Source organism: Notechis scutatus, chromosome 2 (assembly GCF_049901735.1).
Source record: "Notechis scutatus isolate UNSWTSFEM ecotype Mainland chromosome 2, rNotScu1.2, whole genome shotgun sequence".
Classification (NCBI taxonomy): domain Eukaryota; kingdom Metazoa; phylum Chordata; class Lepidosauria; order Squamata; family Elapidae; genus Notechis; species Notechis scutatus.
In genome coordinates this window covers 265,564,203-265,588,317 of record NC_142010.1, presented here as the reverse complement: position 1 = coordinate 265,588,317, position 24,115 = coordinate 265,564,203, and the positions used below count along the sequence as shown (strand labels likewise).

General features: G+C 43.6%; 1 protein-coding gene across 2 annotated transcripts in view; it reads left to right on the top strand.

Annotated features, from left to right (window-relative positions):
* Nucleotides 1-24,115, top strand: part of UBAP2 (ubiquitin associated protein 2) — a 147,856-nt gene that overhangs the window by 50,989 nt on the left and 72,752 nt on the right. For both annotated transcript variants that reach the window (XM_087958714.1, XM_087958713.1), the window contains exons 7-10: nucleotides 7,216-7,270; nucleotides 11,523-11,620; nucleotides 17,814-17,866; nucleotides 22,902-22,969. In XM_087958714.1, the coding sequence (XP_087814840.1) occupies nucleotides 7,216-7,270; nucleotides 11,523-11,620; nucleotides 17,814-17,866; nucleotides 22,902-22,969 (274 nt within the window). The remainder of the gene's footprint in view (nucleotides 1-7,215; nucleotides 7,271-11,522; nucleotides 11,621-17,813; nucleotides 17,867-22,901; nucleotides 22,970-24,115) is intronic.

The window sequence follows — 24,115 nt, the reverse complement described above, 5'->3', positions numbered from 1 at the left end:
CAATGGTCGTAAGTGTGAAAAACAGTCCTAAGTTACTTTTTAAGCGCCCTTGTAATTTCCAACCATCACTCAATAAATTGCTGTAAATCAAGGACCACCTGTAGTTAAGTCTCAAATTGGCTGGGCTGTGCAGAAGATTGTGGAGCCTTCTCAGTAAAAATCTCTGGTAAACTGCCCCCCTGATTCACCTTTTTATTTTCTTTTTTTATTTAATTTTATTGGTTTTTAAAAACAAACATAAACAAACAAAACATAGGTGTACATACAGTGTGCTGGTTGGTTTACAAATTGTTTTGTGCTTCCATTTCGTAGTCTTCAATTACAATTACATTACATATAATCTCATATTGTCAATCAAAAACTAAATACCTTAGTATCATTATTAATCAATCATTTGACTATACTTTTATTCATTCATGTTTTACAAGATAACCATAATTAATTTATTGTATAACAGTTCATATTATCATCCCAAATCTATCCTAAAATCATTTTGTAGTTATAATAAAAAAAGTACATCTTTATATATTTATTATTTTCTAGAAATCTACATATTTCATTACTCTACTTTGTTATCTAACCATTGACAGAAAAGATCCCAAATTTTATAAATATCCTCTTGTTCTCTAATTTCAAATGTCAATCTACTCATTTCAGCACATTCCAATATTTTCTTAATTATTTCCTCCTGTGATGGTATCTTCTCATTTTTCCAGTTTTTAGCAAATACAATCCTAGCCGCTGTTAATACATTTACAATCAGGTATTTCAAGTCTTTGCTATATATTTCAGGTAAAATTCCCAATAAAAATATATCTGGTTTCAGGTCTATATGTTTTTTCGTCATTTTCTCCAACCACATGTGGATTTTAGTCCAGTATTTTCTCGCATCCGCACAAGTCCACCATGTATGGTAGTATGAGCCAGGTGTCTGATGACATTTCCAACATTTTTTGGATTCTTGAACATTCTTGCTATTCTTGTTGGGGGAAAATGCCACCAACATCTTATACAAATTTTCTTTATATGCTGTTGACGTTGTCATTTTATAATTTTGAGACCACAATTTTTGCCATTTCTCTAAATCAATCCCATATCCAAAATTCTTCCCCCAAGCAATCATAGTTTCTTTAAATATATGTATGTATGTATGTATGTTTGTATTGGTGTGTTCGGGTCTTTTCCCATGTAAGATTTAGAGCATCTTGGCAACGTTTCGACAAGGTCCCACTCGCCATCTTCAGGCTGGTGCTTTCAGCTTCGTGTTTGTGTGAGCAAAAAGCACGAACAAGCACGAAGCCGAAAGCACCAGCCTGAAGATGGCGAGTGGGACCTTATCGAAACATTGCCAAGATGCTCTCAATCTCACATGGGAAAAGACCCGAACACGCCAAGACTTGCATACCTGTACCCGTGAAAATCTACGAACGTTTCCCAGCAGAGCAACTGGCCCCGTTGTCTCCTTCCAGGCCTGCCAGCTGCCCGTCAACTCTGGAGTCCAGAAGCACAGCTGAGAATGCAGATTATGGCAGAAGCCTGGGCTGCTGGACTTGGCCACCCGGCAGAGAACTTGGCCGCCCTAATAAGCATGTTTGTCAACATTGTCTGTGGAGCTTCTCAATCATCCAGCTCATGGTTGTCTCAAAAGTGCTTTTCAAAAGGCAATTGGGACTTGGTTTTTTTCTTTGAAAACATTTCTCATCTATGAAGATTCTCAGTCATCCAGGTCCTGGTTGTCCCAAAGGTGCTTTTTTTTTCAAGAGGCAACTGGACTTTCTGGATTTTTTCTTTGAAGATGTTTCGCTTCTCATCCAAGAAGCTTCTTCTGGCTGAATGGTGGTGAATGGAAGGATTTTAGAATATAAGAATGTTCTAAACGTAAATCCGTTTGTCAACATTATTCTTGGTCCTATGGTTTGGATTTGGCATAACCTGCAAAGTGGGCTGTTGTGTTTATGAATCACAAAACTGCGCCTCACTTCCTTTGGCCATGTCATGCGGGGAAATTTACTGGAGAAAGCAATTATGTTCGGAAAAGTTACTGGTAAAAGCAAACTAGGCCATCAAAGAACTTGGTGGATGGACACCATCAAAGCTGACGCCAGCCAGAGCATTAAACAACTCAAGGAAATTGTGCAAGATCAGAAGCAATATTTGAGGGGCTGCCCCAGAGAGGAGGAGTGGGTCAAGCTATTTTCCAAGGCACCTGAAGGCCAGATAAGGAATAATGGATGGAAACTGATCAAGGAGAGATTCAATCTGGAAATGAGGAATTTTCTGACAGTGAGAACAATCAACCAATTGTTGACTGGAACAGCTAAATTGTATTAACGTTGGGATACAATCAAGATAAGTGAGGTACTAATACCACTCTATAAAGCTTTAGTAAGACCACACCTAGAGTACTGCATCCAGTTTTGTTCACCACATTACAAAAAAGATGTTGAGAGTCTAGAAAAAGTACAGAGAAGAGCAACCAGGATGTTTAGGGGACTGGAGACTAAAACATACAGTGAATGGTTACAGGAACTGGCCATGTGTAGTCTAGTGAAGAGAAGGACCAGGGAGACATGATAGCGGTCTTCCAATATTTGAGGGCCTGCCATAGAGAGAAGGGGGTCCAACTATTTTCCAAGGCACCCAAAGGCCAGACAAGGAACAATGGATGGAAACTGAATAAGGAGAGATTCCACCTAGAAATAAGGAGAAATTTTCTGACAGTGAGAACAATCAACCAATGGAACAAAAGTTGCCTTCGGAAGTTGTGGAAGCTTCATCACTTTCAAGAAGAGACTGTCAGAAATGGCATAAGGTCCCTTGCTTGGACAGTGGGTTGGATTAGACTAGAAGACCTCCAAGGTTCCTTCCAACTCTGTTATTCTGTTTCTGAATTCTGATTTCTGAAGATGTGGAGAGACGTGGCCCAGAGAATCTCCCAAGAGTCAGACACGACTGAATGGATATCATCATCATCATCATCATCATCATCATCATCATCATCAATCATCATCATGTTTATGAACATTTTTAGGGCTGAATACTCATTTGAAGATGCCATTGTCATGAAAGATGGCGGAAGATCTGATAGCCAAGTCCCAAATAAAACCTGGAGGAAGGGGATGTTTTCTCGCAAAAGGGCTTATCATTATCAGGGATCAAGGTTTATCTTCGGATGTGTTCTGACCCAAGCCCTCGTTCAAATCAAACAAATGCAAAACATAGATAAAAGCAAAAGCTTTTTAATCCATCTCTGCGAATTCTGTTCATTCACAGCAAAGCGCTATTAAATCTAATTGTCCCAGATAAGAGCAAGCCCTGTCAAGCTTTTGCAAGGCTGCCAAGAACACAAGATTAAGTGCCAGGAAATATTCAAAGCCAAAAGTCTCCAAAAACAAACCAGGATAGACCGAACTTCCATGAGGACTTGAAGTGCAAGAACTTCTTTGCTTCCTGCAAAGAATCCCACCTCTGAGGGCTGGCTTTTATCCCTTATGGGAGGGGCCATCACCTTGCAGCCTTACTCCCGAGTCGCCCGTGCTGCTGCAGCTGCTCTTTCCTTCGAGCAGCTCTAAGCGCACTGGGCACAGGCTCCCCGGGGTCCTCTTCCTCACTGCTGCCAGCCTCCACAATCTCCAAAGGCAGCACCCCACTCTCTGATGGTCCTGGCCCCATCCCTGCATCACACACAGGTCCTGGCTCTCCGAGACCTCAGCCGTCCGCACCTGCTGCCGGCGAACCACAACAGGATGAGACTTGGTAAAGTCAAGTGTCTCTTTTCCTAGGAGGGTTGGGGATCTGGTGTCAAAATGCCTTTCTTTTTCTAGAGGGCTGCTGCTTATCCGAATAACTAATAAAACCTAAACAAGCAGAGTGCATGATGTGTCAGATCATCAGGACAGGAACATAGTCCCTAGTACTTTTTTTCTCTTCGTCTGTCCAGTCTGTGTATTAATTGCTTTTATACCAACTACGGCAGTGGGACAAAACATTATTGTGCAATGAATCTACAATACAGGCAATCCACTGACTGCTCAAAGCTGCAACGGCACTGAAAAAAGTGACTTACGATCATTTTTCACACTTAACGACCGTTGCAGCATCCCAGTGGTCACGTGATCAAAATTCAGACACTTGGTCACTGCCTCCTATTTATGACTATTGCAGTATCCCGTATTACCTTTTGCAACTTTCTGACAAGCAACGTCCAGGGGGGAAGCAGATTCATTTAACAACCATGTTTACTAACTGAACAATTGTAGGGATTCACTTAACAACCATGGGAAGAAAGGTCGTGAAACGGGGCAAAACTCAGTTAATGACTGTCTCAGTTAACAACATAAAGTTTGGGCTCGATTGTGGTCATAAGTCAAGAACTACCTGTATTTATGTAGACATGGTAGTGAGAATATAGGCTGGATCTTTGATACCAACATTTTCTCACCTTGCTTTCCATGTCTCAAAAATTCTTGAGGATTAGAAAGTGTTGTTCAGAGAAGTGGTCGCCAACCAGTGGGCTGGGGACCACTGGTGGTCCACGAGAAAATTTTGATGGTCTGCAGAGAAATGTCATCCCCAAAGCAATTAATCTACGCTGGGCGGGAACATGAGGCTGCTCTGCCTACATGGCCCGCGGGAACACAAGGCTTGCGTTGCTTGCATTGCAAACAACAGGAGGTAGTAAGGGGAGGGGGGAAAGGCCAGAGGGGGGAAACTCGCCCCACGTGCCCCACATGCCTGGCCTGGCACCGGGCTCCTCCTTTCCATTTCTTCTGCCTTTTAGGCTGCACGCAAGGAAAGCAGCCAAAGTCTTTCTTTCTCTCCCCCAGACTCCGCCAGAAATGAGTCTTTGGGACCCTGCAAGGCCTCCTGCTTCAAGAGGCTGCACTGGAAAAGACTAGTTTCTGGCGGAGTTTGGGGGAGAGAAAGAAAGACTTCTGCTGCTTGTGCTGCTTTCCTTGCATGAAACCAAAAGTCTCCCCCAACGGAGCTGGAGACGGTATCCTGCGATCCCAAATAAAGGATGATCGATTGGTAGAAAAATGGGGTGGGGAATTTTCCTGCAGCCTTTTGGGGGGATGTTCCCAGGGTCTCTGGTCCAAGGGATTTAAAATTATGAGTTTGGTGGTTCCTGAGGTCCAAAAGGTTGCCGACCCCTGGTTCAGAGCACGTTCGGTCATTGTTGCCTTGGGACAAGAAAATAAAGACATGAGAAAAAAACAAACCCAAATAAAATCTTCTTTCACCTTTCCAGATGGGTTGACTGATAAATTCTGTATCTCAAAGTAGGCAGCTCACCTGTTGCAAATTTCAGTTTTTATTTTTCCTGTGTGTGTCTGTGTGTGTGTGTGTCCTGCAAACCTGGGGTTGCTTGCTTACATTCTTACATATAATAAGAATAACATATTGCATTTCTTGTTCTGCCCCTTTGTTGTCTTCTGCTCTAGAGGTGAAGGGCCTGCCTGCTTCCAATTCCTCAGTTGATGTTGACGTGTAAATCCAGATCCCTGCTGTGTTTTTAAAACCCTACCAGCCCTTGAGCACCGACTGATCGTTTAAGAAAATGATTTATAGTCAGACACAGAGGGGAATGGAAAAGGACCCAGCTAAAAAAGAAGATGGCAGGAATCCGAGCAGTAAAAATGTTCTGGAAGTCAAGTCAATCTGAATAATGAGGTCGTTTCTATGGGACTGGATGCATTGGCAGGCCTAGACTGCAGTGGCTAAATTCTTGTGGATCCTTGGTGCTCCCTGGGCTTGGTTGTTTTCTTGCAGATTTGGTTGTCTTCAAACACGGCAAGTTCAAGACTTGTGGACTTCAACTCCCAGAATTCCTGGAGCTAACATAACTGGAGGAGGAATTCTGGGAGTTGGAAGTCCACAAGTCTTAAAGCTGTCAAGTTTGAAGACCCCGGGTTTAACCAAATGGGTAACATCATCGGTGCTGGAAGGGTTTTCTCTCTTGCCTATATACAGGTAGTCCTCGACTAGCAACAGTTCATTTAGTGACCGTTAACAACAGCATTGAAAAATATGATTTATGAGCGTTTTTCACAGTTACGTCCTTTACAGCCTCCCCGTGGTCACATGATCAAAATTCAGGTGCTTGGCAACTGGCATGTACTTATGACGGTTGTAGTGTCCTGGGATCATGCAATCCCCTTTTGCGACCAAAGTCAATGGGGAAGCCATTGATCAACTGCAGTGATTCACTTAACAGCTGTGGCAAGAAAGGTTGTAAAATGGGGCAAAACTCACTTCACTGTCTTGCTTAGCAACAGAAGAGTTGGGCTCGACTCTGGTCATAAGTTGAGAACTACCTGTGCAGGTTGCTTGCCCTAGATATGGATGGATGGATGGATTGATAGATAAAGATAGGTAGATAGATAGAGGTAGGTAGGTAGGTAGATGAAGGTAAATAAAGGTAAATAGATAAAGGTAGGTAGGTAGATAGATTTAGGTAGATAGGTAGGTAGATAGGTAGAGGTAGATAGGTAGATAAAGGTAGGTAGATAAAGGTAGGTAGAGGTAGGTAGGTAGAGGTAGGTAGATTTAGATTGATAAAAGTAGGTACATAGGTAGGTAGGTAGTAGATGTAGGTAGATAAAGGTAGGTAAGTAGGTAGGTAGGAGGAGATAGATAGATGATAGATAGATAGATAGATAGATAGATAGATAGATAGATAGATAGATAGATAGATTGATAGATAGATAGATAGATTGATAGATAGATAGATAGATAGATAGATAGATAGATAGATTGATAGATAGATAGATAGATAGATAGATAGATAGATAGATAGATAGATAGATAGATAGATAGATAGATAGATAGATAGATAGATAGATAGATAAGCGAAGAGCAAACCCCATTTCCTTTTAGCACGGATGATGTTATCTTGTTGGGTCATGTAACGTTTGCAAGAAAACAACCCAGCAACAAGGAATCCAAAGTTCAACCCTCCGCTACAAATATCTTCTTCTTCTATTGGACCTGTGGCTTTTTTTAACTGAGCCTTCATCAATTTGATCTTGCTTTCCTACTTTTTGGACAAAGAAGTAGAACCAGATTTTCTCCCATGAGCTGTTCAGAGCATCCAGAAGTATTTTACCCTTAGAAGGAGAAAAAAATTGTGTTTTTCTTTCTTTCCTTGTTTTCCTCTTGAAATTCTGTTTATCCACCTTGCCCTTTGAAATTAAGTTCTTCCTTTTTCTATAGGATTTGGACGGGCCAGAGGAAGAGGAACTGGGAGATTTTCAGCCCAAGGCATGGGGTAGGTTTTTAATAGCAAGTTGGACGTAAGATTTGTACTTTAATTACATGTGGACCAAACAATACTGCTTAACTATGCATGGCTGGAAATTTTGTTGAGCAGGACTTTCTGCCTATTTCCCTTAGCAAAGAAGCTTGAAAAAGGACAAAAAAACCAGTCAAATCAGAAATCCAGATTATAAATCTTTCTTAGGCATGGAAGCCAGCTGGATGACCGTAGGCTATTCATTCCCCCCTCAGACTCTTTGAGGAGCTGGCCAATCAATAAAATCTCATTGCATCATAGCAATAGCACGTAGACTTACATACCAATTCACAGTGTTTTCCAGCCCTCTCTAAGTGGTTTACAGAGTCAGCCTCTTGCCCCCAACAATCTGGGTCGTCATTTTACTGATCTCGGAATGGTAGGGGGCTGAGTCAACCTTAGTTTGGTCATGATTGAACTTCTGGCTGTGGGCAGTGTTAACTTCCAATATTTCATTCTAACCATTGCACTACCACAGCTTTTAAATAGAATAGGATAGAATAAGGAAAGAATAGGATAGGATAGAATAAGAATAGAATAGAATAGGATAGAATAAGGAAAGAATAGGATAGAATAGGGAAAGAATAGGATAGCATAAGGAAAGAATAGGATAGCATAAGGAAAGAATAGGATAGGATAGAATAAGAATAGAATAGAATAAGGAAAGAATAGAAGAGAAGAGAATAAGGAAAGAATAGAATAGAATAGGATAGGATAGAATAAGGAAAGAATAGGAAAGAATAAGGAAAGAATAGGATAGAGTAAGGAAAGAATAGGATAGAATAGAATAGAATAAGGAAACAATAAGAGTAGAATAGGATAGAATAAGGAAAGAATAGAATAGGGAAAGAATAGGATAGAATAAGGAAAGAATAGGATGGGATAGAATAGAATAGAATAGAATAGAATAAGGAAAGAATAGAATAGAATTTTTTATTGGCCAAGTGTGATTGGCCGAACAAGGAACTTGTCTTTGGTGCATAAGCTGCCAGTGTACATAAAAGCTATAAGTGGTATCTTGCATTGATAGCTTGGTTTTAAGATCTAGGTTAATACAGTGTGGAAACGGTGGTTCTCTTGTAGAGCCCCTGGTGCTGTCTGAGGTTTGTAGTTGTCTTGCAGACATTTCATTACCCAACTAGGTAATATCAGTGCTAGAAGGGAAGGGGCTTAGTCTCTGTTTATATACAGATGGCTTGCCCTGTCAGTATTAATAAGATTGTTCCTGGTAATTCATTGATTAGGCTGTTGTTTACTCTGGGGTCCTTGGTGTTCTCCGAGCTTGGTGGGTTTCTTGCAGACAACTCATTACCCAACAAGGTAACATGATCAGCTTTAGAAGGGATGGAGGTTTGCTCCATGTCCTTTTCTTATTTTTGCTTTAGTGATCTTGCATGATTTTGACCTTGTGTTTACTGCCCAGAGTCACAGTTGAGAAGTGGGCAGCTATATAACTTACTATAATAAGTAAAGTGGCAGTGAATAAATCGTCATACAGGACAACGTTTTGTTAGCAGATCTGTTTGAATGGACAAAAAGATCACAGCAACCTTGACATTTAAAGGGATTTTTTTCAGTGCTGACTAATAAATCTAAGGGGACTTATTTTGTGCTGAGTTACACTACAGGTTGTTTTTCTCCCTCTGTCTCCACACCCACGCAAAGTTTTCCAATTCCCCCCTTTCAACCTGGAAATTTCGTATGAAGTATCAATATTGCCCCGCTGATCTATGCCTTGATCCACTTTTATGGGTGTGTTGTTTTAGACAGTTGTGAGTATGAAGACCCACAAAACATTCCATGTTGTGAAATATCCCATTTCAAGCATTTTGGAAAGGACCAGACCAGTTCAAAAGGAAATGCTTTTCAGATCCATACCGGCAATTAAATTAAAAGAATCACTTCGTAAGCGCCTGGCACAACATAGGAAAACAAACCCATCACGACCAGATTCAGCAGTCCATCTGCATTTAAAAGACAAAAGGCCGCTCTTTTGAAGACAGGAAAGTCCATATTTTGGACAGAAATGACTGCTGGTTTGAAAGAGGCGTCAGAGAGGCCATCTGTGTCAAAACTGAACAGCGTTCTCTTGAGAGAGTGGGAGGGATAGGATGTCATCTATCTCCAATCTACAGTACAGTCCTTTCCGCAGTTCCAAGAAGGCTCCACATCCACTTGCACCACTCAGGTGACCCTGAAGACACAGAGAAACCTCCAGGTGATCTCAACAACCCACCAAAAGGGTGCAAATGACCAGCTGTCTGCAAGAAGTTTAAATCCTTCCCTTTCCCACCATCCAGTCAGAGCAGAAGAAGCTTCTTGGAAGAGAAGCAAAACTCCTTTCAAGAAGAACCATAAAATCCAGTTGCCTCTTGGAAAAAAAAACACCTTTGGGTTAAACTAAAACAGTTTTTCTTTCCCCCCTATTCATCCTATTTCCTCTACTTCTGTGGATGCTAAACATGAAGGGTTCCTGGATGTGGCCAGTCTTGGTGGCCCTTCCACCCGTCTGGGTTCCTCCAGAAAGCCCGTGAGATCTTGGCTTCAATCCCCAGAGGTAGCGGAGGGTTTGAAAGACTGAGCTGAAAGAGTGAACACAGGAGCCACCTACAACATACAGTGGAAAGACTGGGACCAACACTAGTGGAAAGCCACTTGTCTGAAATGGTCTCCTGCTTGAGTGGGGGGGGGGGGGGGGGGGTTGGACTAGAAGATCTTCCAACTCTTGTTATTCTGGTAATTCTGGTAATGTAGAACAAACAGACAGAAGATTAGCAGAGTGCATCCTTTAACACAACTAGCAGTTGGAAGACAGGATGAAAACTCGTAATTTCACAGTAGACTCAACCATAGTTTCAACTGGGAAACTATGACCATCCTAGACCAAGCCAAGTCCCAAAATGCTAGACGATTCTTGGAAGCCTGGCAGTCCGACAAATCGTCCATCAATAGACACATGGACATAAACCAACATCTACATACTGTGGGAAAGAGACAATCCACAAATCAAAAAGGGATCTGAAAGACCAAAACACCTTCCTACTAGCAGTCGGTACTCAGCTGAGCATAGATTTAACATTTCAAGATTAACATTAGTCCAACAATCAAGAAATAAACCATGTTCCAGTCAAGGAACTGCCAAGCAAGCTAACAGTAAAGGTAAAGGTTCCCCTCGCATATACGTGCTAGCTGTTTCCAGCTCTAGGGGGCGGTGCTCATCTCTGTTACAAAGCCGAAGAGCCGGCGCTGTCCAAAGATGTTTCCGTGGTCAGGTCGCTGGCATGACCAAACACCAAAGGTGCACAGAGCTCTGTTACCTTCCCACCAAAGTGGTTCCTGTTTTTCTCCTTGCAGTTTTTAGTGTTTTCGAACTGCTAGGTTGGCAGAAGCTGCTGGGACAAGGAACGGGAGCTCACTCCGTTATGTGGCGCTAGGGATTCGAACCGCCAAACTGCCGACCTTTCTGATTGACAAGCTCAGCGTCTTAGTCACTGAGCCACCGCGTCCCTCTTAAACAGCCCAAACAAAACTCTCCAAGACCTGCCTCACCAGCACTGACAGGGCAATATAAATTGAGAGCAAAACCCACTCATTTCTAGCACTGATGATGTTACCTAGTTGGGTAATAAAATGTCTGCAACCAACAACCAACTTTAGAGAGCACCAAGGACCCCACAGTCCTCCCAAACTCCATTCCCTTTTAGCACTGATTGTGCCTTTACTAAGGATCTTAAAACTTTCGTTTCACTTTGCTGGGAATAGAAGTAGTGACTACGGGTGCTCAGGAGAGTAAGATATTATGCTAAGCACATGTTTCTGAACACTAGACTGGAACATTTTAGCACTGATCATGTTACCTAGATAGGTAATAAAACGTCTGCAAGGAAACCAACAAGCTCAGAGAGAACAAAGGACCCCACAGTCCTCCTTTTACCTTCTACCACTGATGATGTTATCTAGTTGGGTCATAAAATATCTGCAAGAAAACAAGCTCAGAGAGCACCAAGGACTCCACAGTCCTCCTCCTTTCCCTTTTGTAGCACTGACGATGTTACCTCGTTGGGTCATAAAACATCTGCAAGAAAACCAGCAAGTCCAAGAGAGCACCAAGAACCTTTGAGGCCTCTCTAGGTTGGAAGGGGAAATGGTGGGCTAGACTGACCAGACAATTACCGAAGCCTCGCTTTTTCTAAGAGTTCTGACTTTCTCCACCTCTCTTGACCTGTAGGACATTTAACCCTGCAGATTACACCGATTCCTCTGCCACTGACGGCTTTGGAGCAAAACAGGAGTCTTGGGAAGAAAACGATGCAGCTGAAGGAACAGGTGAGGGAACCACCAGGTTGCAGATTACAAGCCTCTCCCAAATTGCCAATCATTGCAGGCGATAATGGCTGTGTGTTTCCCCGATAAGAGCAGAGCGTGCATCTTTTGCTAAGACTAGTTGAAGGATAGGTGGCGTACGAGCTGTCTGTAATCTTACCCGCAAAGCAGTTTTCAATAAAGGGGAATATTTGTAGCTCGGGGTTGACAGGAGGGTTTTCCTTGGTGCTCTCTGAGCTTGCTTGTTTTTTTCTTGCAGGCGTTTCGTGACCCAAACTCGGCTAACGTCATCCGTGCTGAAGGTGTTACTCAGTTTGGGTCACGAAACGTCTGCAAGAAAAACAAGCAAGCTCAGAGAACCTCAAAAGAGTTTTCCATTGATGTGTGTGTGTGTGTGTGTGTGTGTGTGTGTGAGGGAGAGGGAGAGAGAGAATGAGAATGATGTGGAACTAAGAACTTGGTTTTCTATCCACCACTTATCCTGACTTCTCCCCACAAAAGGGGAAGGCCGTTGCAACCACTTTATGCCAAACTCGTCACTATTTTGATCTTTTCTATCGAAGCTGCTTGTGAATTTTTCTTTCTTACTCTTAGATAGATAGATAGATTAACAGAGTTGGAAGGGACCCTGTAGGTCATCTAGTCCAACCCCCCACCCAAGCGGGAGATCCTACACCATTTCTGACAGATGGCAGTCCAATCTCTTCTTGAAAGTTTCCAGTGATGACGCTCCCACAACTTCCGAGGGCAACTTCTGTTCCATTGGTTGATTGTTCTCACTGTCAGAAAATTTCTCCTTATTTCCAGGTTGAATCTCTCCTTGGTCAGTTTCCATCCATTATTCCTTGTCTGGCCTTTTGATGCTTTGGAAAACAGGTTGACCCCTTCCTCTCCGTGGCAGCCCCTCAAATATTGGAAGACTGCTATCATGCCCCCCTTGGTCCTTCTCTTCCCTAGACTAGCCAGGCCCAGTTCCTGCATCCGTTTATTGTATGTTTCATCCTCCCGTTCCCTCATCATCCTGGTTGCTCTTCTCTGCACTCTTTCCAGAGTCTCAACATCTTTTTTATAGTGTGGTGACCAAACTGGATGCACTACTCTAGGTGTGGCCTTACTAAGGCTTTATAGAGTGGTATTAGTACCTCACTTGATCTTGATTATATCTCTTTGTTAATGCAACTTAGGATTGCATTAGCTTTTTTGGCTGCCACCACACACTGCTGGCTCATATCATATCATACTCTGATCTGTGTCACAAAGAAGAGACAGAAAAACAGAGTTGGAAGGGACCTTGGAGGTCTTCTAGTCCAACCCCCTACTCAGGCAGGAAACCCTATACCATTTCAGACAAATAGTTGTCCAGTCTCTTCTTAGGAGCCTCCAGTGTTGGAGCACCCACAACTTTTGGAGGCAAGCTGTTCCACTGGTTAATTGTTCTCACTCTTAGGAAGTGAGAACAATTAGAAAGTTTCTCCTTAATCCCAGGTTGCTTCGTTCCTTGGCTTCCATCCATTGCTTCTTGTCCTGCCCTCTGGTGTTTTGGAAAATAAATGGACCCCCCCTCTTCTTTGTGGCAACCTTGGAAGACTGGCTCGTTTGAAACTTTCCACCTGCTACTGCAGCACCCATTTTTTTAAAATTTCTTTCCTGTGTTAACTTATTTAGTCTAAACTTAGAACAGAAGAGACACTCCGAAATGCAAAATAAACACAGTCTGAACATATTTGCAGGACGGATGTCAAGATAAGTTTTTACAATAGCTTCATAGTTAAGATTTCCTGGTTTGCAAACCAATGGAGGCATGCCAGGCTGTGTTCTTTTTAGTTTAAGGTGGCTTGGGGTCAAAATAGCCCCCAAGAAACTCACATGTAAATAAATGTCATCTAGCAATAGCAAGAGCACTTAGACTTATATACCACTTTACAGTGCTTTATAGCCCTTTCTAAGCGGTTTGCAGAGTCAGCATATTGCCCCCAACAATCTGGGTCCTCTACATGTAAAGTCCAGGTAAATTTGTTGTCATTCTTTTTGAATTCTCACGAGTGCTGGAAAAGTTGCCAGTGGTTTGGAAGCACTGAAGGAAAAAAACCCTTTTGTTTTTGGGAACCCATAGTTCATATTTCCCCTGGGTGGGAATATTCCTCGTTTAGGAAAACATTTTAATATCTTCAATGGCCCAGTTTTCCATACTATATAAAATCTACCTAAGTAATTTTAAAACACCTTTACTTGAAATCTCTTTCAATGTCTTTGCGTCACGATAATCCTCACTACCCGATATAGTTTATATGTATCACGACTTCCAAGTAAGAAAATAAATTTTATAAAAACCCTGAAAAATATTTTTAGAAATCCCACTGAACACACACACACACACACACACACACACACACACACACAATCAATGGCCACCTATGAAATGATTTCTAAACATGAAGCGTTTTAATTTTGGCAGAAAAAAATCTTTTTGACTACTGGAGACTTTGCCCGGTGACACAGAACGAAGGTGTCCTCGCTCTGAACTTTACTTGGCTCTTCTGTCTTTGCCATGAGCTGTTAATTTGCAGTTTAAAAATGATTTATCACAGTAGCAGGCTGGGAAGGCTGTTTTAAGAAGTTGGCCATGTGGGCTAGACTCAGGGGTCACCAACCTTTTGGACCTCAGGAACCACCAAGCTCATCATTTTAAATCCCGCGGACCAGAGACCCCGGGAAAATCCCCCAAAAAGTCTGCAGGAAAACCCCCACCCCATTTTCCTACCTTCTTGATTTGAATTTATTTATTTGAATTTATTTATTTAAATCATTCTTTATTTGGGATCGCAGGATACCATCTCCAGCTCCATTCTCGGGGGGAGACAAAGAAAGAGAGACTTTTGGTTTCATGCAAGGAAAACAGCAGAAGCAGTTTCTCTCCCCCAAACTCCGCCAGAAATGAGTCTTTGCCGGTGCAGCCTCTTGGAGCAGGAGGCCTTGCAGGGTCCCCAAGACTCATTTCTGGCGGAGTTTGGGGGAGAGAAAGAAAGACTTTTGCTGCTTTCCTTGCGTGCAGCCAAAAGCAGAAGAAGGAAGAAGCGGAAAGAAGCAGCCCAGTGGCCAGGCCAGGCGTGTGGGGCAAGTGGGGCAAGTTCCCCCCTCTTCCCTTTCCCCACTCCCCTCACTACCTCATGTTGTTCGCAATGCAAGTGATGCAAGCCTTGTGTTTCCGTGGGCCATGTGGGCGGCACAGCCTTGTGTTCCCGTGCAGCCTGGATTGTTGCTTTGGGGGTGACATTTCTCTGCGGACTACCAAATTTTTCTCATGGATCACCAGTGGTCCCCAGCCCATTGGTTGGTGACCACTGGGCTAGAGCAGGTGTCTCCATCCTTGGCAGCTTTAAGACTTGTGGACTTCAACTCCCAGAATTCCTCAGCCAGCAAAGCTGGGAGTTGAAGTCCACCAGTCTTAAAGTTGCCAAGGTTGGAGATCCCTGGGCTAGAGAACAGCTTTTGTAAGGATGGCCTGAACCAAAGCTTAGAAGACTCTAGTTTCTATCCTGCCTTTTATTATTATTTTTAAATAAACAATTCAAGATGGTGAACATACCTTATACAGGTAGTCCTTGCCTTATGACAAGGGTCTTCAAACTTGGCAAGTTTAAGACTTGTGGTCTTCAACTCCCAGAATTCCTGAGCAAACATGACTGGAGGAGGAATTCTGGGAGTTGAAGTCCACAAGCCTTTAAAGCTGTCAAGTTTGAAGACTCTCCTGCCTTATGAGCACAATTGAGGCCAACATTTATGTTGCTAAGTGACAGATTTGTTAAGGGAGTTCTGCCCCATTCTACGACTTTTCTTGCCATGTGTGTTAAGTGAATTACAGCAGAGCCTCAGGTGACATCCGTAATCCGTTCCAGGAATTCAGTTGTCACCTGATTTGGTCATGACCTGCACAGCGGTTCAGTTAGTAACGCCTGGTTGTTAAGTGAATCTGGCTCCCCCATTGCTTCTGGGAAGGTCGCAAAAGGGGATCTCATGACCTTGGAAAAACAGGAGCGGTCATAAATAGGAACTGGTTGTCAAGCATCCGACTGTAAATCACATGACCATGGGGATGTTGCAATGAAGAATGATCATAAGTTATTCTTTTCAGTGCCGTTGTAACTTTGAACGGTCGCTAAGCAAACTGTTGTAAGTTGAGGACACTTGTAGGCTTTCCTCCTCCTCTTTTCCTCACAATATCAACCTGCGAGTAGGATTGGGCTAAGAGAGGACTAGCCCAAAGTCACTCCCTTGGCTTTCATGCCTAAGGCGGGACTAGAACTCACCGTCTCCTGGTGATTGGCCCAAACACCCCAAGTCGGCTTTGATGCCTAAGGTGGGACTAGAACTCATGTCCTCCCAGTTTCTAGCCTGATGCCTTAACCATTAGGCCAAACTGGCTCTTTTGAACTGTGTGGTTCAGTGTACCCTTTCCCTCTTCTTTCATACGTTTTTATCATTTTTATTAGCGTGATAATTTGCTATAACAAGCACCTCCTGGACCACAGCAGAAAATTTTTCAAACAATCGGAGAAACAGATGTTCCTTCCTAACCTCAGTTCTCCCACTTACACCTCTGTGGTGGATAGGACACGGAGTAGCTGAGAGTTGGTTTTACAGGTTTTGCATGCAGCTCAGGCTGTTTTCTGTGGATAAGATTTTGTCCAAAAAAAAAAAAAAAGTTTGGATTTTTGGCTTCTGTGAGGGCAGAATCATTATTACCTTCTTTGTCTAATGTAATATTGTAATATTGCTTGGCTGGCCATAGTTTTAATCCTACATGTTTTAACCTGTCAGATGTAATCACATCTGTAATCCAAGACATGGAAAATTTGTGGCCCTCGACTAAAATTAGAATTATAATTCTTTTATTGACCAAGTGTGATTGGACACACAAGGAATTTGTCTTGATGCAAATGCTCTCGGTGTACAGAAAAGAAAAGATACATTCGTCAAGAGTCAAGAATCATCAGGTACAACACTTAATGATAGTCATAGGGCACAATGAGCAATCAAATCAGATAGATAGATAGAAAGAAAGAAAGAAAAGGAAAGAAATAAAGGAAAGAAATAAAGAAAGAATAGAATAGAAATAGAATAGAATAGAATAGAATAGAATAGAATAGAATAGAATAGAATAGAATAGAATAGAATAGAATAGAATAGAATAGAATAGAATTCTTTATTGGACAAGTGTGATTGGACGCACAAAGAATTTGTCTTGGTGCAAATGGTCTCAGTGTACATAAAAGAAAAGATACGTTCGTCAAGAGTCAAGAATCATCAGGTACAATACTTAATAATAAGGTACAATAAGCCATCAAATCATATTAGCAAACAGTCAATATAAATCGTAAGGATGCAAGCAAGAAAGTTACAGTCCTACAGTCACAAGTGGAAAGGGATGGGTGATAAGGTGTGATGAGATTAATAGAAATAGTAATGCAGACTTTGTAAATAGTTGGACAGTGTTGAGGGAATTATTTGTTTAGTAGAGGGAATTATTTGTTTAGCAGAGTGATGGCGTTCGGGGGGGAAACTGTCCTTGTGTCTAGTTGTTCTGGTGTACAGTGCTCTATAGCGTTGTTTTGAGGGAAGGAGTTGAAACAGTTTGTGTCCAGAATGGGAGGAGTCTGTAAACATTTTCACAGCCCTCTTTTTGACTCGTGCAGTTTATAGGTCCTCGATTGAAGGCAGGTTGGTAGCCATTGTTTTTTCTGCAGTACTAATGTCTCTGAAGTCTGTGTCTGTCCTGTTGGGTTGCATAACCAAACCAGGCAGTTATAGAGGTGCAGATGACAGACTCCATCATTCCTCTGTAGAACTGGATCAGCAGCTTCTTGGGCAGTTTGAGCTTCCTGAGTTGGCGCAGAAAGTACATTCTTTGTTGTGCTTTTTTGATGATGTTTTTGATGTTGGGTGTCCATTTTAGGTCATGTGATATAATAGAACCTAGAAATTTGAAGGTCTCTACTCCTTGTACTGTGTTGTCTAGCATTGTAAGAGGTGGTAGTATGGGAGGGTTTCCTCTAAAGTCTACCGCCATTTCTGTGACCCCTAACATCCCTAACCGTTGTCCATTTTGGGTTTGGCTGCTTGGGAATTGTAATTTTAACAAGGTACCAGTTTTCCTTAAGGAATGAGCAGTTTTTCTGACCAGCCCTTTGTTCTACAGGAGCATGGAAGAATTCAATAGAAGAATGGACGGCCGAAGACTGGAACGAAGATGTAAGTCTAGATTTTGTTGTTTTTTGTTATTTTGCCATGCCAGTTCTCTTTGAAAAGACTGTTGCAGAATACTTTGCCTGACTTTTAAACACTTTTAACCTCTCTTGACTGTTATTTGGCTAAGTTTAATCCTGGGGTAATTGTTCAGATATGGTCAGGGCTCCAGCATCCACCCCCATTCAAATCATGAGTCTCTAGCCGCATCTCTCAGAGTTTAAAGAAGATTTATTAGGCGTGACCATGTCGGCGTTACCTGGATGCAGCAGACTCTGAGACACATCGTTCATTTCCCCCTTGACCCTGGTCTTCCGCCCCCACCCCCTGGATGTACATTCCCCAATGGGACACATCCATAGCCAAGAGTCATCAATCATGCTCTCCAGTAATAATCTTGCACGCCAACAGCTTCGGCTGCCTACCAGTTATCTGAAGCATTTAAGGAATGCATTGCTCCCCCCACTCTTTTTCTGCTGACAACTCTAAAAGACCAGAGAAATATTTTATGAGTTAACAGATATATTTTTTCAGAGAATTTAAGTGGAGACTAGATAGATCTCCTAAAATCTGTGCTATCACAACTTTCTGAAAATCTGCACTTTTTTAAAAAATACGTACTTGTAGGGAAAATACAGCTACAGGTATTCCTCAACTTACAACCATTCGTTTAGTGACCACTCTAAGTTTACAATGGCACTAAAATGCGATTTATGTCCATTTTTCACACTTACGACCGTTGCAGCATCCCCATAGTCACGGGGTCAAAATTTGGAGGCAGTTGACTCATAGTTATGATGGTTGCAATATCCTGGTGTCTCGTGATCCCCTTTTGCGACCTACTGACAAACAAAAATCAAGGGGGAGGCCAAATTCACTCAAAAACTGCACTGAACAACTGCAGTGATTCGCTTAACAACTATGGCAAAGAATGTCGTAAAATGGGGCAAAACCCACTTAACGACAGTCTAGCTTAGTAGCAGAAATTTGAAGCTCATTTGTGCTTGTGAGTCAAGGATTATCTGTACAGGTCGTCCTTGACTTACAATAATTCGTTTAGTGACCATTCGTAGTTACAGTGGCACTGAAAAAAAGTGACTTATGACCATTTTTCACATTTATGGCTGTTGCAGCAATCCCGATAGTCACGTGATTTATATTCAGCAGCTTGGCAAAACGACTCATATTTATGACTGTCGCTGTGCCCCAACGTCACGCGATCCCCTTTTGCAACCTTCTGACAAGTAAAGTCAGATTCACTTAACAACCGTGTCGCTAACGTAACAACTGCTGGAATTCATTTGACAAACGGGGCAAGAAAAGTCATTAAACGGGGCACAACTCGCTTAACAACGTAAATTTGGGACTCAGTTGTGCTTGTGAGTCAAGGGTTACCTGACTCTATTGTTGTTCCTTGTGCAGATGATGGCTGAAAGTGCCCACAGGTGTTGCATTGGTCCAGTGGTGGCTAACCTTTTCCGGCTCCCATGCTGAAAATTGCACACGCACTGGTGCACGCGCTTTCGCGTGCCAGTACCCAGAAGGCAATGAGCCTTGTCCTCCCTGCGCATGCACGGCGCAACACCTCCCACGTCTCTTTACCTGCATGGCACATGCGTGTGCCTCCCAGCAGATTTTTGGCTCGTTTGAGGCCGTTTTCATCCTCCCAGGGGCTCGAGGGAAGCCTCTGCAGCTTTTGGAGGCTGAAATACCGGAAGTTCCAGAACGGGCTCATTTTTCAGCCTCCAAAGGCTGCAGAGGCTTCTCTCGAGCCCCCGGGAGGGTGAAAATGGCCTCCGGAGGCTGAAAACAGGCACTTCCGGTATTTCCGGAAGGCCCGTTTTTCGAGGCTGCAGAGGCTTCCCTTGAGCCTCAGGGAGGCCAAAAAAGGCCTCAAACAGGCCGGAAATCAGCTGGGAGGCGCACACAAGTGCAGTGCAGGTAAGTTTGGCTGATGCTCGCACAAATGGCTCTGTGTGCCACCTGTGGCACATGTGCCGTAGGTTCGCCATGACACCATTGGTCTGATTGAGAAGCTTCAAATCACTTCTTCAGATAACCCAAAACAACAAAGCATACATACATTCAAGGGATGATTATCCGTGGTTTGTCCTCAGAACTGGCTGGAACTGAGTTTGCTTTTCAAGAGTGGAAATTTTGGTGTAGAGAATCTGACTGGTCGTTTGATTCCAGCAAAACTCCCAACTTAAACCAGCTGCTGGTTTTCAGGAATTGTCCCTTTCCAGAAAGGAATTCTTGGTGTTTTTTTGATGTTGTTGTTGTGCCTCACTTAGATTCTGGCCAGCATTTCACAAGCAGATTTAAGTTGCTTCTCAGAAATCTTGCAGGCTTCTGTGTAACCTAAAACCTTTCAGCTGTTGTGTGGCTCAAGTGACCCCATAATTGCCACGTTATGGGCAGCGTCCTGTTTACCTTTCTGGACAGGCCGGGACAAGCAGCTCCACCCACAAGCAGAGGACAGTTATAGGCTGGTTTATTTTAGGATATAGAGACTCTTTTCAAGTTCTCTCTTGATTTGGAAGTTGCTTGAAGGGGTTGTGTCGTGGGTTTGACCGACCAATTTATTGGGGCATTTGTGGCCTCTTGAAATAAACATTCCTTAACAGTCTCTGGAGATTCTCAGTCATCCAGGTCACCCAAGAACACACTAAGACAGAAGTTTGTCCACCCCCACAAATAAAACGCCCAGACACAAACTGAGCAACGTGATCTATGCAGTACAATGCAGTGAACCATGTGCAGATCTGTACACTGGGGAAACAAAACAGCCATTTCATAAACACATGGCACAACCTAGGAGAACAAACCCATCAGGATTTAGATTCAGCAGTCCATCTGCATTTAAAAGACACAGGCTACTCTTTTGAAGACAGCACAGTCCACATTTTGGACAGAGATGACCACTGGTTTGAAAAGGGGTCAAAGAGGCCATCTGCGTCCAGAGTGAATAGCGCCCTCTCAAGGGAGAGGGAGGGATACATCATCTATCTCCAATCTACAACACAGTCCTTTCAAGAGTTCCAGGAAGGCTCCACACCCATTTGGCCCACTCAGGTGACCCTGATGCCACAGGTAAACCCCCAGTAATCACTTGCTAAAAGGATGCAAATGACCAGCTGTCTGCAAGGAATATAAATCCTTCCAATCCCCACCCTCCAAGTTAGAGCTGAAGAAGCTCCTTGGATGAGAAGTGAAACATCTTCAAAAGTAAAATCAGAAAGTCCAGTTGCCTCCTGAAAAAGCACCTTTGGGACATTCCTTAACAGGTGCTTGCTGGATTTAACCAGTCACTGTTAAATCTGGTCTCCAGTAGTCCTAGGAAGGAAGCACAAAACTTCTGTTTGAAAGAGGCTCTGGTAGAAAATTGTGATATGTTGTTCCTTCTCCTGAAAGTTGGTGACTCAAAGGCGCTTCCCCCACCTCTTCAAAAAGGCACCCAGCTAGCTTTCATGCCTAAAGTGGGACTAGAACTCCCAATCCCCTGGTGATTGCCCCAAAGTTACAAAACCCACTTTCATGCCTAAGGCTGGACTAGAACTCACTGTCTCCTTGTGATTGGCCCAAAGTCACCCAGCAGACTTTCTGACGTAAACTGGGACTAGAACTCCCAATCTCCTGGTGATCGGCCTAAAGTCACCCAGCTGGCTTTCATGTCTAAAGCGAGACTAGAACTCCTGTTGTAGAACTCCAATTCTAGGTTCCTAGACTAGCATCTTAACCCTTACATCCAAGTGGCTCTCAAACTTCTCTCTTTGCATGGAAAAGATTCCAGACTCGGTGCCTGGAAGCCTCTCCCCGCTGAAAATATTTCAGCATTCAGCTAGGATTTACGCAGGATGAGGATTTCACGTGAGTGAAATTGGCATTATAGACAGTTTGCGTGGGATGAGAGTGACATATCTATACCTGGCAATCTCTCCTCTACTTACAACGGTTTGTTTAGTGACGGTTCAACATTCTATCAGCAAAAAAAAAAAAAAGGGTGGCTTATGACCGTTGCAGCATCCCCATGGTCACATGATCAAAATTCAGATGCTTGGCAACTGACTCACATTTATGACGGTTGCAGTGTCCCAGGATCACGTGAATCTCTATAACAACCATATTACTAACAACAATTGTGATGCATTTCAGCCCTATGGCAAGAAAGCTCACAAAATGTGGCAAAATTCTGTCTTGTTTAGCAACAGAAATACTGAACACAATTGTGGTCATAAGTTGAGGATTACCTGTACAGAAAAGGGTCAGATCTGACCTGAAGAACTTTATTCTGGTTTGGAATATACATTCATGGAGGAGCAGGTGGGCTGAAGCTTTGATATATTGGGGAAGGCTGCCTTCAATCTAAACATACATGCGGTGTGGGGAAAACCTTTAATTTCCCAGGAACATTAATGAATCCATCTGATATATTTTCAGACCCTTCCCTTCCCCTAAACATGTATGCGGTGCTGTTTTTTAGTCATTTCCTCTTTGTGTCAGGATTCCGACTGTTACCCCAATTAAATCACGAGTCTCGAGCCAAACTTCCAAAACTAAGCAGGATTTATTGGGAGTTAACATGTCGGCACTACCTGGGTGTCGCCGACTCTGAGACACACAATTCATTGTCACCCTTGACACTGGTTCCTCCCCCACCCCCTGGGTGCATCATAATTCATATTCTCTAGTGGGGCACATCCATAGCCAAGAGTCATCAATCACGTTCTCCAGTTAGATTTTTGCGTGGCAGAAACTTCAGTCACCTAGTTACAATCTCTGAAAAACTTTGTATGGAATGTACTTTCGATTTCCCCCGCACTTTCTGTTGGCAACTCTAAAAAGACCATAGAAATGTTTTATGAGTTGACACTTTGCCCATATCCATGTAAATTATTGCCTGCAAATGTTATATAATTTTGTCTGTACTTTAAAATCTTTTCGGTACCTAATGTTTTTTTCTTGCTATCTCCTGCAGGTGGTGGTGGTAGTGGGAATTAATGCGAAATATATCATTCTGTTCTTTTCTCTGATATTTTAGCTTTCGGAAACAAAGGTCTTCACAGCTTCATCAATTCCAGCCGAGAACCATGTCGCTTCTGGCCAAAGGTACATATTTTCCTATGTTGCGTCTTTTAATGGCTATTATGGGATGCCCTTTTTCTCAGATGGAATTGTTGGTCCTAAAATGTACCCATAGACAAGAAGCACTGAAACCTTGAACCCGAGAGGTGTCACCTGCAGCCTCCTGCCAGGTACATTGTCCATTTAGGACAGGTGACTGTCCATCCAGCTTCTCTCTGATGATTCTCCATGGAGGGGAACATACCATGTTTTTCGGAGTATAAGACACACTTTTTCCACCCCAAAAGTGGCTGGAAATGTCTGTGTGTCTTACACAGCAAATGCTGTCGAAGCCCCCGCCCACCTGCCTCCCCCACCCTTCACCATTTGCCTCCTTGCAGCAAATAGGAAACATCCTGTTTCCACTTCAGCACAGCCTGATTAGCACAAGCAGCTGATTGTACCGTGTTTCTCCAACAATACGCCTCCACCAATAGGAAGCCCCACCATGTTTTATTGGCATAAAATCAAGGCTCAAGCCCCTCCCCAAATTAAGTTCTGCCACATATTAAGCATGCGAAATGGGGGGAGAGCGAGGGGGGCTTGGCATTGCTAGCTTTTGTTGCATGCCCGGATATGGTGCTGCCCGTTGGTGGGGCACTTCATACTCGGAGACCTTCCACCGCTTCTCCCTTCTCCCTTGCTGCCTTCTCCCTTGCTGCCGCGGCGTTTGGGCGCAGCCCACGTGCGGCCAGTCAGGGCTCCTCCCTGCAACCCGAGCCCTGAGGAGACACACTTGTCAGGCGCTCCCGTCTTCCTTTGCTTTCAGAGGTAAAGCGAATTATTTTACAAAGCCTCCCCTGCCCGAGAGGGCAGCCCAACCCCACGTGGGGAGGCTCCCGTCGCCGGATCCTCCGCTCATCCTGCCAGGGCCGCGCCAGAGCCGTAAGGGCTGGGCAAAGCTGGGAAAGTGAGCCGCGGGGTGTGTGCGTGCCTCCTCCTGCCCCTCGTTCCCAAATCTCGCCCGGGCTGGCGGGCGCAAGCCTCGCTCGCTCTCCCGTGTCGGGCTACGGGTGGTGGCTCTTTCCGCTGCGGCGGCTCAGACCCGCTGCTGCTGTTCGCAGCGCCAGCCTGGCCTTTCTTTGAGGTAAGAGCTCGCTGGGCTGAAAGGAGCGCGCGTCGGGGGCGCGC